This window comes from Loxodonta africana, chromosome 23 (genome assembly GCF_030014295.1).
Source record: "Loxodonta africana isolate mLoxAfr1 chromosome 23, mLoxAfr1.hap2, whole genome shotgun sequence".
Classification (NCBI taxonomy): Eukaryota; Metazoa; Chordata; class Mammalia; order Proboscidea; family Elephantidae; genus Loxodonta; species Loxodonta africana.
In genome coordinates, this window is record NC_087364.1 from 58,966,958 (window position 1) to 58,981,327 (window position 14,370).

Below are 14,370 nucleotides of genomic sequence, written 5' to 3' on the forward strand. Positions count from 1 at the left end.
CATGTCAACAAATAAGTATGAATAATCTCTTATTTTGATCTTTAAATTTTATATTAGCCTATTAATAGCTAAAGAAAGAAATCACTTAAGAATTTGTAACGCACTGAATTTTAAGTGTAGGCTTTGGTTTTTTGTCTGAAATTTGTTTTCATTTTGTTTAAAGTGCTTCACTTTTGTGATGCTGCTTGGCATTTACATTCACCCTTGTGAAGCTAAAAGCTCGGTGATAAAAGTTATGTCAGGAAAAATGAAACAGCTTGGAAATGAGTATTTGCTATCAGCTGCAATTTGTGAAGGCAACTCTTTTTAACCAAGTTGGACTGTTATTATAATGTGACTAGTTTCAGTAAGCTACATCTTAAAACTTACTCATTTATTCTGATCTTAAACTTAAAGAATGATATATGGTTTGTATTTACTACTGTTTAAATAAAATGACTTTTTTTTTTTTTTTTTTTAACCTAAACAGAAGTTATAAGAACAAGACTACGTGAAGAGGGAACAAAATATAGATCTTTTTTTCAGACACTATCTTTGCTTGTTCAAGAAGAAGGTTACGGGTCTCTCTACCGTGGTCTAACAACTCATCTGGTGAGACAGATTCCAAACACAGCTATTATGATGGCCACCTATGAATTGGTGGTCTACCTACTCAATGGATAGCAACAGCTGCCTGTCATTCTATAAAGAGGGAAGACCAAAAGATTACAGTGGACCATGGACTATCTAAGCCAGCATGGTGGACAGAAGAAAAATAGTTCGGGAACATGTAACTATGCCTAAGTGGAAGTTTGGTTCTAGGAGGTAAAGTGATCATACCACATTACTTGGTCTTTTTGGAAATGTGAAAAAAACCTCAGCTGCTTCCAAGGAAACGCCTTTAAAAGCACTCCTTTCTCAAAATTGCCATTTTCTCTGCCATGTCCCCCTGACTCAGTTAAGTTTTGTTGATTTATGGCAGTCAGAGTATAGTGTTCTGTATTCCATGTGTTTTTCCAGTCTTCTAAACAAAGCCATCCCTAATTATATGCTGTATTATAACTGTCCGAAGATAGTATTGACAGTCGTAAATTTCCGACTTCTGGCTTCTGCTAAATTCCTGTAAAATTGCAAAATAACAACAATAATAGTGAGGTCCTCAGTATTATTTTCATACTTCTCTGAGAGAACCTGGCACAATATTTTAAAGTTAATTACTTTGTGTTAGTAGCTGCTGTTTTTGACAACCAATACAATACTGTCTAAATAGCTTGTATATTTTTAGCATTAAAATATTTTGATTTGCACTTTCTAACAGGTGCTTGATGTTTAGCATAATTGTTCTTTAACATATCAAATGATACTAGTTTGGGACAAAATAAACCAGGAAAATGTTGATTCTTGACCATTTCAGTGACCTGAGCATGGCCTTTTGTACTTTCTCAGACTTCATGGTACATGAATGAAGACAGCTATAATTCAACCATCTTTATTCAGTGATTTATTAATTTTGAACCTGAATTATCACCTATTCATCATAGATATATTTACCTAAAGGGGAAAAAAAACTACCATTTCTGAACTTCTTGTCTGCTTGCTTTCACATTAAGATTGGAACCTTTGACTTACTTCCAGAAGATATGGATAGATTACATTTGTTTCATAGAGAAAATGGTAATTTTTAACTTGGCCCTCACGATTTTTTAAGGTGACATTATATTAATACCTCGGGCAGTGTAAACACAGAAAAGAGAGGCCCTCTGCTGTCTGCTTCAGCAGGTAGTGGTTTTAATTGGCACATGGTTTTATAAATGAACAAACTGCTTTTAACAAATTTATCCTCTCCTAATTTCCTGAATGGTATATCATGGAAAGAGTCGAGTTAATTCAGATTGATTAAGTGTGCTAAAAGGGTATAGCTTTTAAATTTTGCTATTGAGCTCAACTGTAGCTTTTCATACTTCAGATCTGTTACGTGTATGGCCCTTCCTGAATGCGTTCACTGTAGTTCTGTGAGGAGACTTCTGCCCATGAATGTTGCTGGACTGGTGTATAAGACTTGTACAGTTAAACTCCAGTGTGGTACTCATTTCAGTATTCATGAACTGGACATTTTGTGCAGTGGCTTTATCTGACTTCCTGTGTATGCACTTTGTGGCCTTTTTTGGTGGTGAGAGAATGGGAGAGAATTCCATGTTAAGATTTAAAAAAAAAAAAAAAATTGGTCACATATTAGGCAGAAACAGTGTTCATAGCATTTTTCTGGGTTTTAGATATGTTGTTTTGGAGATTTTTAATATAAATGTTTTAAGCATCCTGTGTATATTTTAGTGACCCCCAGTGTTATTGGAAATTACAGTATGTCATTGCAAGCTTTGCTGTCACCAATGAAATACAGTGCCCTCTTGAATTCTCCCACCTTCTTAAAATCCTCATAGTAACAATAACTGGATGATTTTGAGGTACTTTGATTGGAATTAAAAAAAAAAAATTCCAGTGTACCTGACCGAGACCAAAGGCAAATTCATTTCTCTTACCTTTGGGGTTATTAATACCTTTTATGGTGAATTTTAGCTTTGACATTTATTGTGAAGCACATACCAAAAAAACAAAAATAGGGTTTTCTGGCTTGAATCTGTAGAGAAAGTCTCTATCTATAGAGTCTGCCTTTTCAGGTGCCACGTTTACTGCCTAATACAGTGCCATTTGCCTTGTGAAGATTTATCGGCATGTTGAGTGTAGGACAGAGACTCTCCCCAATCTTAATGACCTCAGTCCCCACAGTTGGTTACGAATGATATGAAAACCAGCAGCTAAGGAACATCTTATTATTTTGTTGTAGCAGATTCATAACAAGTGTCCTTCAAGGATGGATATGTACTCTAATCCTGTTTGTATTTAGCAAGTAAAACTTCTGTTGCCCTTTAGTGCATTACATTCAGCATTTAAGAGTATTATGTAATAATGGAAGGAAAGGAGAGCTTAGTGTCTGGGGTTTTGTTTCTTTGTGCAGCAACTGGAAAGGAGCAGTGAAGTTTATTTTCATTGTTTTTTTCCCAAAAGCACAATCTGTAGAAGTTTACTTTATGAAAGAGATAATTAAAAAAGAAAACTATACATAAAATTTGTATATAAAGTTTGTCTCCAGAATATTTCTTTGAAATTTTTTTTTAATTACTGATTCAAATGTTTAAAAAAGAAAAACACATACTGAAAGCATCGGCCTTTTTTAAACTTTTTTATTTTCATCTCTTTTCTATTAAATGCCTTTTTTAAATTTTTGGTATAAAGGCAGTCAGCATTCTTCAGATTGGTACATACTTCTATTATAAAATCCTCTCAGAAAATTGAACTTATTCAGGTGAAAGCAGTAGATACTGAAAGGACATCCTGTAAGACTCTAGTAGACCTGTAACAGATAGGACTCTGCTACCTGTTAGCTTGTAGAAATGATTTCCTGAGTTTCAGAATCCAAATGTGAGAATTATCAACCCTGTGGTTGTGAGGTACCATATAGTGCTTTTGAATCCATGGAAAAACTATCACCAAAGCTTTGTCTTAATTTTCATTGTGTATGTGAGATTGTGGAACTAACCTTACTAGATGGGGCGCACAGGTAATTGATTTGTAACTTCAAAAGCACAGCAGAATATCATTAAATCACCTTACCCCGCCCTTCATCTCTGAACAGAACCTAATGCACATTAGGACCAGCAGAGCGTGGGTTGTTAACAGTGATGACTGTTTACTCTTACTGGAGTATAAATATCTCAGCATTTTTAGATTAGTTTTAGTAAGTAACAGTGTTGATTTGGATTCAAAGGGTTTGAATGCTAGAAATTCATCCATCCTTTGTTCTTTCAGCATCGTTCATGTCCAGTACTAGGTTGTGTACATGCTCTTATGCCCAGACTGTTAGTACTGTCGGGACCCCTTTTGGGCTAATAAATAAAATAGCTCAGCCTTTTCCTCCTCCAGTTATTGATCATGACTTCAACATTCCTAAGAATATAGATAATTTTGAATGATTTAAATTGGAAGGAGTTTTAATATACAAAAGTCATACAGCATCCTTTCTGCCCACTCATAGCTCTTCTCCATCATGCCCTTATATTTCTCATATACACTGACTTTTATGTGAATCTTTGTAGAAACTGAAAGTTCTAATTTCACTCAGTTTTTGTGTTAGGTTTTGAATGTGTACCCCTGCATATGTGAACCATTAAATTATGACCTGTCACTCATCGCTAAATAGTCCACTTCATAAGAGTTGATATCTTTTGGTCATTCATATGAGGTCTGCTATTTTTGCATTTATGTACATGGCTGTAAATTATGTGCATTTACTCTGTATTTATGTTAACTAGCCAACTTTTGTTTGAACTGTTAAAATTTAAAAATTAAAACATGCTTATGAAAATAGTGGTGATTTTTTTTCCGTAATGTATTTTCATGATTTGGCATGGTAAGAATATAATCACACTTTCTTAGGGTTGTGTGTAGAACAAAAGAGCATTGTGATGCTTATTGGTCCATGCATATGGTAAACCTTTTTTTTTTTTTTTTAGGTAGGGAAGGGGTGCTTGTGTCTCCTAGACCTAGTGGTAGGTCTAGAAATCAAAGGTCAAATCTAATCAAAAGGTCTACCCACTTTATGCTTTGTCTATTTTAAGTTTTCCTCAATTGTAACTAACATCAAACATTACCCAGTCTGAGAGGTAAGGAGACCAGGGCAGATTTGTCAAGTTCCAGTTCTCAAAGTTAACATAAAGCTGAAATCGTTTAGTCTACTAACTGTATTCTTTCCACTGAACACTGCAGTTGTGGATAGAGTGAAGAGTCTAGCAAAATAATGGTTGAGGTTGGTATGGGTGAGTTCAAGAGTGTCCCAAGTTTAAGCGTGAGTATGTTTATTCATTACTGAATATAAAGAGATGTGCTGAAGGAAGGGATATGAGATTTCTTAAGGTTCAAGTGTGACATCTATACAAGTGATGAAATTGAGGCAAGCAAGATGTAGTTAAATGATTTCTTTTTCAATTTTATTTTTCAGTGCAGTTTTTTTATACTGCAGAGACCAGCTGGCCACCTTAATAATATACACGGAATCAATGCAATAATTTAAATTCATAGAATTCTGTTTACAACATTTTTTATGTGATTTTCCCAATAACCTCTAGACTGAATGAATAGACAAATGACATTTAGAGGACTAATAGCCAAAGCTGGGCTTTTTGACTTGAGTGTCCTGAATATTAAACCCTGTTATTTTTGTTTTACTGTACTAAGTTATTTTCGGGATGGCACAGGGAGGATTAAGAGAAACACCTCCTCATTGAAAGGAAAGATCATTGTAACCCAGGAAATATTTTGTGGAGTAGCTTAATGGAGATGGGGTTGAGTCATGCTTTGACCTTAGGTTGAAAGCTTTTACCCAGAAAGATAAAAAACTTTTCATGTATTTCATAGAGGTGGAATAGCGTGAGTGAAGTCTGGGAGTTGGCTCAGAATGAAACATATTGGAAAGTAATGAGAAACGGAACTGAGCATGTAGGTTTGGACTACATGAACAGTCCTAGATCTGACCTGTGGAGCTTAGATTACGTCCAGAGACTACTGCAGGGCCACTGAATTTTTTTCCCAAGGGATAGTGACATCACGGAAAGTTAGACTTAAATACTAGGTTGAGTATGTCTTATGTGAGCTATTTTCAATTATACTACCTTTGAACCACTGTGATTCCTGAAGATGACCTGTTTTTGGGGGGAAGTGTGTTTTACAGAAAGTTTACATGGAAAAGTTAGCATTTTAACCAGACTCTGGAACAAGAATAAAAATTGGATAGGCTGATACAGAGAGATGCATTCCTTACTGAACCAAAGATGAAAGTGTTCTAGTAGTCCAAGTCAGGAGGAACTACCCGTTTTCTTTGATTCCTTTCTCTTGGGAATTGACTGTAACAGTAACTTTCTTGAGATTATGAAACTAGTGGTAGACCCAGAATCCTAAACCAAGTCTCAGTCAAAGGAGATCATCATATCCAACCTGAGAAAATTTAGTACAAGATCCCTGTTTTAAACAGTTTGTGTATAAAATTTTTGAATGAAAAACTAATTTGCACTGTAAACTTTCACCTAAAACAAAATTTAAAAAAAAAAATTTTTTTTTTTCTGTTCCCCAGCCTGCTTCCAAAAAAAAAAAAAAAAATTTAAAGCACCTCATAATTCCTCCATGAATCTTTCATTGTCAACTTCTTAATTTTAGCTTTCAGGAGTCTCTGATATAATAAATCTTCATTGTATAAATCCAAGATTCTGCGGTATGATTGGTCTCCGTTGTATGGATAAGTGGCCTCGCTATGTAAATAACCTTAATGGTCAGATCTGTACCTTTCTAGGTTGTATACTGATTTTTGGTTTAAATTTTTTGTCCCCCCGTCTTCATCCCCAACAAATACAGTATTAGAGCAACTGGACTTCAATATGGTTAAAAATTAACCTTGACTTTGATCTCACCATACACAAAAGGTGGATGATAGGTAAAATTTTAAATTATAAACCCGAAGGAAACATGAGAATATCTTTACAACTTAGGGGTAGAGTTCACAAAAAGCACTATCAGTAAAATATTGTTCAATGATGACGCAAATACAACATTGAAAATACTCAACAATACAGGTGTCTGACGATATGTACTGAACTAGAAAATAGGCAAAGACTTGAACAGGCACTTCACAAAAAGAATGAAACACATGAAGAGATGCTTATCATGATTAGTAATACAAATAACCAAAATGAGATACCGCCATATACCCAGTAGAACGACCAGTAAACTAACAATACCAGGGATGTAAAAACAACTCAAACTCTTCATACGTTGCTCTTGGGAGTGTAAAGTAGTAAACTGCTGTGGAAAACTGCAGTTGGTAAGGTTAAAACTACATCCACTCTACAACCTGAATTTTTTATTCAGGGATATTTTCCAAGAGAAATAAACTTACCCACAAAAGCTTATAAAGCAGCTTTCTTATATAAAGCTTATCATCAAGAGAAGATAAATTGTAGTATATTCATATAGTAGAAGAGAACAACAAAAAAACACCATGAATACATGCAGTAACATGGATGAGTATCAAAAGCATATTAAATGAAAGCCAGGCACAAAATTATGTATGCTTTGCCATTCCATTTATACTAAGGTCAAGAACAGGCAAAATAAGTCTAGTGATAGAAGTCAAAATAGTGGTTACCTGGTACGGGGGCCTGGGGGAAGGAGATTTGACTAACAAAGGGCATTGTAGAACCTTCTGGAGTGATATGTTCCATTTGTTGATCTGGGTAGTGGTTAGGCAGGTGTGTACATAACATGAAAACTCATTAGCTGTACATTCAAGATTTGTCCACTTTAAACATGTTCCTAAGATCCACTAATGCAAAATAAAAAACATTCTTGGAAATACGAGTGAAAGCTACAGAATAAAACGCATAAAGACTTCAGATTACTGGAATTATCAAAGTACAGTTCATAAAAGAAGCATGCTTAACATGTTTCAAGAATAAAATTGATGGCAAAATAATTCTATTATGAAAACATTCTGCATCCCACTTTGAAATGTGGCGTCTGGGGTCTTAACTGCTAACAAGCAGCCTTCTAAGATGCATCAATTGGTCTCAACCCACCTGGGTCAAAGGAGAATGAAGAACACCAAGGTCACAGGATAACTATGAGCCCAAGAGCCAGAAAGGGCCACATGAACCAGAGACTTACATTATCCTGAGACCAGAAGAACTAGATGGTGCCCGGCCACAACCGATGACTGCCCTGACAGGGAGCATAACAGAGAACCCCTGAGGGAGAAGGAGATCAGTGGGATGCAGACCCCAAATTCTCATAAAAAGACCACACTTAATGGTCTGACTGAGACTAGAGGAATCCCGGCGGTCATGGTACCCAAACCTTCTGTTGGCCCAGGACGGGAACCATTCCCAAAGACAACTCATCAGACATGGAAGGGACTGGACAATGGGTAGGAGAGAGAAGCTGATGAAGAGTGAGCTACTTGTATGAGGTAGACACTTGAGACTGTGTTGGCATCTCCTGTCTGGAGGGGAAATAGGAGGGTAGAGAGGGTTAGAAACTGGCAAAATTGTCACGAAAGGAGAGACTGGAAGGGCTGACTCATGGGGAGAGTTGGAGTATGGAGTGAGGTGTATATAAGCTTATATGTGACAGACTGACTTGATTTGTAAACGTTCACTTAAAGCTCAATAAAAATTATTTTAAAAAATAATAAAAAATAAAATTGAGGTTTTAAAAATGAGAATCTGGCATATAAGTAGGAGCTCTGAGCAGCTTGTCTACTCCACTGGAACTAAATCTCCGATACAGCGTACTTTTTGAAGCATTGCTCCAAAAAAGTAGAAAGGCTCTTCGGGGGTTTTTCCTTTCCCTCCCCACCCCGTATCCAAATCGAAACAACTAGAAATTAATTTGGGGTGGACAGGGTAGGTAGGAGGGCTGGGGATTAGGTGGCCGGGAGGAATTGTGTATCCGGGATCTGGGGCTGAAGAGAAGGCGTGTGAGAGCAGGTTGGTGTACTCCAGGGCTCCCTGGGTCCAGTAGAAGCAGAATCAAATCTTTGAAGGAAGACTTCCCCAAGCGAGGTCTACAGAACTCCTGTCGCATTATCTGATGAAGATTATCAACCATGTAAGGCCAACCACTATGATGGCAGAAACATGGAAACCAACAGATTGGCATATACCTCAAGGACTGAAAGTGTTGGAACTGTCATACACAGAATATAGTTACAAAAATGAGCATGCAACAAGAAACTATCAGGAATAAACTTTAAAACTTGACAGTAAAAATGAATATAGTGGCTGAAATCAAGAACTCAATGGGTAAGTTAAAAGCGGACTAGATAGACATAATCGAAGTAATTTGGTCAGCCTTAAAGTAGTCCATGAACCTTATATTATCTAGGAGAAGGATGAAGATTTTAGTTAAATTTTGGTAAATTAAGTATGCATATTGTAATATTCTAGAATAACCAATAAATGAACAGAAATAGCCTGTATAACTTCCATAATGTAGAAGAGGAAGACATGAAATAATTATTTTTAAGAAATCAATATAAAACAAGGGCAGAAAGGAGAGGCAAACAGCATGAAATAATAGTTTTAGATCCAAATATATCAGTAAAACATTAAGTGGAAATAGATCAACTGTTCCAGTTAAAAGATAAAGATTGTCAGATGAATTAAAATATAAATGACAACAAACACTATGGCTATTTGTGAGGTACACAGCTAAAACATAAGAAGCTAAGGTTGAAAGTAAACGAATGAAAAGGGATATTGACGTGCAAATATTACCCAAAAGAAAAGAGGTCTGGCTGTATTACAGGCAAAACAGATTTTAAGTTTGTTTAGCATAACTTACTAAGATTTGACAGAATACTAATAGAGATGTTTCAACAAATGGATGCAGACCTGGAAGCACTCGCTCACCTAAGCCAAGAAATTTGGAAGAGATCCATATTTATGCCTATTAGAAAGGTGATCCAACAGAAAGACTAAGGTACGTCTGACTCAAGCCATGGTATTTTCAGTCACCTCATAATGCATGCAAAAGCCGGAGAATGAATAAAGAAGACCGAGGAAGAATTAATGCCTTTGAATTGTGTTGGTGAAGAATATTGAATATACCATGGACTGACAGAGGAACGAAAAAGTCTGTCTTGGAAAAAGCACAGCCAGAAAGTTCCTTAGAAGCAAGGATGGTGAGATTTCATCTCACATACCTTGGACATGTTATCAGGAGGGACCAGTCCCTGGAGAAGGACATTATGCTTGGTAAAGTAGAGGGTCAGCAAAAAAGAGAAAGACCCTTGACAAGGTGGACTGACACAGTGGCTGAAACAATGGACTCGAGCATAACAACTGTGAGGATGGCACAGGACCAGGCAGTGTTTCATTCTGTTGTACATAGGGTGGCTATGAGTCAGAGCCAACTGGAAGGCACCTAACAACACTAGGATTAGAGAAGTTTACCTCATCATAATGAAATGGTTGTTTTACTGAAGATATAATGATTTAAAATTTTTATATACCTAATAAAATTGGCTCAAGAAACACAAGAGGAGTTCATACAACTTGACCAAGGCACAGTCATGGAAGCTGCATAGACACATCCAGACTCCCTGAGGGACTGAATTACTGGGCTGAGGGCTGGGGACCATGTTCTCGGGGGACACCTAGCTCAATTGCTTAATATAGTTTATAAAGAAAATGTTCTACATCCTACTTTAGTGAGTAGCATCTGTGGCCTTAGAAGCTTGTAAGCAGCCATCTAAGATACTCTACTGTTCCCACTCCATTTGGAGCAAGAGAGAATAAAGAGAACCAGAGACACAAGAGAAAGATTAGTGCAAAGGACAAATGGACCACAAATACAACAGCCTCCACCAGACTGAGTCCAGCACAACTAGATGGCGCCCGGCTACCACCACCAACTGCTCTGACGGGGATCACAATAGAGGGTCCGGGACAGCTGGAGAAAAAGGTACTACAAAATTCTAACTCACAATTAAAAAGACCAGACTTACTGATCTGACAGAGACTGGAGAAATCCCGAGAGTATGGCCCCCAGACACCCTTTTAGCTCAGTAATGAAGTCACTCCTGAGGTTCACCCTTCAGCCAAAGACTAACCCAGAAACCCAGTGCCGTCGATTAGACAGGCCCATGAAACAAACAAGACTAAATGGGCACACCAACCCAGGGGCAAGGATGAGAAGGCAGAAAGGGACAGGAAAGCTGGTAACAGGGAACCCAAGGTTGAGAAGGGGAGAGTGTTGACATGTTGTGGGGTTGCCAACCAGTGTCACAAAACAATATGTCTATTAATTGTTTAATGAGAAACTAATTTGCTCTGTAAACCTTCACCTTAAGTACAATAAAAAAAAAAAAAAAAAGAAGAAACAGACAAACCCACAATAATAGTGTGAGATTTTAACAAACTTCTCTTGAAATTAATAGAATAAGCAAATAAAAAATAGAATATAGATTTCAACAATATGATTAACAACCTTGACCTAATGGAAATAGATAGAACACTGCACTCAACTTCTGCAGAATATGCATACTTTTTGAAGTATATACAAAATATATATAAAACTTACCCAAGCAAGTTTCAACAAACTTCGAAGTGTTGAAATCATACATACAGAGTATGTTCTCTGGTCACAATTCAATCAGACTGTAAATCACTGACATGAAGAAAATTTCCATGTTTGGAAATTAAAACACTTCTAAATAACCCATGGGACAGATGAATCAAATGAAAACAATGTTTTGAACTCAATGATAATAAAAATTCTAAATGTCAAAACTGGTGAGAAGCAGCTTAAGCAGTTCTTATGGAAAATTTAAAAATTTAAGTCCATGTCTTAGAAAAGGGTAAAGGCTGAAAATTAATAATAAGCATTTAAACTTGTTATAGTTGGCTAAGGCTCAGTAGTTTAGAGAACTAAATGCGTAATGCTCAACCTAATAGACATTTAAGGAGCATGTGGTGCAAGGGTGAAGCACTTGGCTGTTTACTGAAAGTTTGTCAGTTTGAACCCACCCAGCAGCTCCTTGGGAGAAAGGCCTAGCGATCTGCTCCCATTAAGATTACAGGCCTATGGGGCGGTTCTACTCCGTCACGTGGGGTCGCTATGAGTCGAAATAGATTCAACGGCCCCTAATACCAACAATAGACGTTTGTTTCTCACTCGTTTAATCATCTTGGACAGAGGAACGGATTGGGAGGGGAGTTTTGGTCCAGGAACTCAGCTGAGTGAGGCTCCGCTGTCCGCACCATGTCCCTTCCAAGGTCACGTTAGTGCTGTAGTCCTCACACTTTAGCATGCGTCTGTCTCAGCTGGTGGACTTGTTAAAGCACTGATTGCTGGCTGTTATCCCTAGAGTTTGATTCAGTAGTGGATGCAGGAATGCAAGCTATTAATAGAAATCGTACAAGAGGTTGGGGTTTGGGGACACTGTACTTTCTGCACAATTTTTCTGTAAACCCAAAGCTACTCTTAAAGTCTTTATTGAACTTTAACCTGATTTTAAAAATCTTCAATAAACCTATAGTAACATCGTACTTTATATATGAAATGTTATGGCTCCTTTAAAACCAAGACCATGTCAAAGCTGTCTATTACCACTTTTATTCAACATTGTATTTAAGATCCTAGCCTGAAAGGAAGAAACTAATAGATTATGACTATCCACATAGAAAACCCAAAAGAATCTAAAAATTACTAGAATTAATATATGTTTGACAATGTTGCTGGATATATAGAAATCATTGTGGGTTTTTTTTTTTATATATAGCAGCGACAATATAATTTTTAAATGATACCATTTATAGTAGCAAATAACAAAAAATAATATAGCTGGACATAAAGCTAAGAAAGTATGGAAAGCATTATAAAACTCTCTTGTAAAGCTCTTTAAAAAATCCCAAATAATTGAAAGATGCAACATGTCATGGATAACAATACCCATTATTAGAATTATACCAATGCCTTCAATAAACCTATCGATTCTACGTAATTTCAGCAGAATTTTTCTTAGAATTTGCTAAAATAATTCTAAAGTGTATATATATGGAAGAACTAAGGACCAGAAAGCCTACAGAGTTCTAAAGAAGGAGGATAAGATGGGGTGATATTGTTATTATTAAGTTACAGTAATTAAGATAGTACGGTATTGGTACAAGGATATGTAACTAGAACAATGGAACAAGGCCAAGTTCAGAAACAGACACACACAAAGAAACTCAACTGTGCCAGAGAGAACATTGAGATGTGGTGGACCATTCAGCTAAGGGTGCTGTTTTGAGGTCATCCTTCTGGAAAAATATGAAATGGGATATTCATATCCAATTGGTGGCTACCTCACACCATGCTAAAATGATCTATTTCAGATGAATTCAACTTAAAGGAGAAACTTAAAACTCTAAGAAAATCTAGGAGAAAGCCTTTATAAACCAAAACCAGGGTGGGTTGGGAGGAGGTTTTCCTAAGCAGGATACAAAAATGCACATAATATAGGCAAAGATTGGCAAATTAGACTACCTTAAATGTTAGAACTTTTTTCCCTCAAAATACTTCAAAAACAGCTACAATGGATGACTGCCCTGACAGGGAACACAACAGAGGACCCCTGAGGGAGCAGGAGAGCAGTGGGATGCAAACCCCAAATTCTCGTAAAAAGACCAGACTTAATGGTCTGACTGAGACTGGAAGGACCCCGGTGGTCACGGCCCCCAGACCTTCTGTTAGCCCAGAACAGGAACCATTTCCAAATGAAATGGTTAGAAAAAGATGTTGGTGAAGAATGAGCTTCTTGGATCAAGTAGACACTTGAGGCTATCCTGGCATCTCCTATCCGGAGGGGAGATGAAAGGGCAGGGTAGGGTAGAATCTGGAGGAATGGACATGAAAAGAGAATGGAGGGAAGGAGTGGGCTGTCTTATTATATAAATTTTTGTATGAGAGACTGATTTGATTTGTAAACTTTCACTTAAAGCACAATAAAAAAAATTTTTTTAAATACTTCAAAAAGAAAAAGATAATCCAAAAACCGGAATAATATATTTGCCATGCATATAACTGACAAGTGATAGAATCAGAATATATAAAAATTGATTGGTTTCATCCATCAGTTAAAGACAGCCTGCTAGGAATCTGGGCAAAAGTCATAAATAAGAATTTTGCAGAAGAAGAAAACCTTTTATGCAATAAGCTTGTGGAAAAAATGCTGTCTTAAACCCAAAAAACCCACTGCCACTGAGTCGATTCTGACTCATAGCGACCCTATAGGACAGAGTAGAACTGCCCCCTAGGGTTTCCAAGGAGCAGCTGCCAACCTTTTGGCTTGCAGCTGAGCTCTTAACCGCTGTGCCACCAGGGCTTCTGCAAATTAAAATCACAATGAGATGTCACTTTACAACCACCAAAATGGTAAAAATTACTAAGTGAGACAGTATCAACTGGGTGTGGAACAAAGGACTCTTAGGCACTCCAACTGGGAGTGTTAAGTGATATCATCACTCTGGGGAAAATTTTGCTTTATAGTATAAAGTTGAAGGTGCTTATACCATATAAACTGGCACTTCCATTCCTAGGTACATACCTCCAGAGAAACCCTGGCTTGTGTGTCCCAGAAGTGGTGCTCAAAAGTGTTCACAGAATTCTTGCTCACAACAGCAAAACCCTGAAAACAATCTGAGTGTCCAAGGACAGAGCAGATAAGTTCACAACAGTGAAAAGGAATGACCTGCGTGCGTCACCATGGCTCAGTCTCAGGAACTTAATCTTGACGAAGAAAAGCAA

At 37.1% G+C, this 14,370-nt stretch overlaps 1 protein-coding gene across 2 annotated transcripts in view; it reads left to right on the top strand.

Annotated features, from left to right (window-relative positions):
• The window catches only part of SLC25A36 (solute carrier family 25 member 36), a 61,980-nt gene extending 51,009 nt beyond the window's left edge, over positions 1–10,971 (top strand). For both annotated transcript variants that reach the window (XM_010595983.2, XM_023555482.2), the window contains one exon: positions 470–10,971. In XM_010595983.2, coding sequence (XP_010594285.1) covers positions 470–663 — 194 coding nt within the window. In that variant the 3' untranslated portion in view covers positions 664–10,971. The remainder of the gene's footprint in view (positions 1–469) is intronic.
• Positions 10,972–14,370: the final 3,399 nt, after the last annotated feature.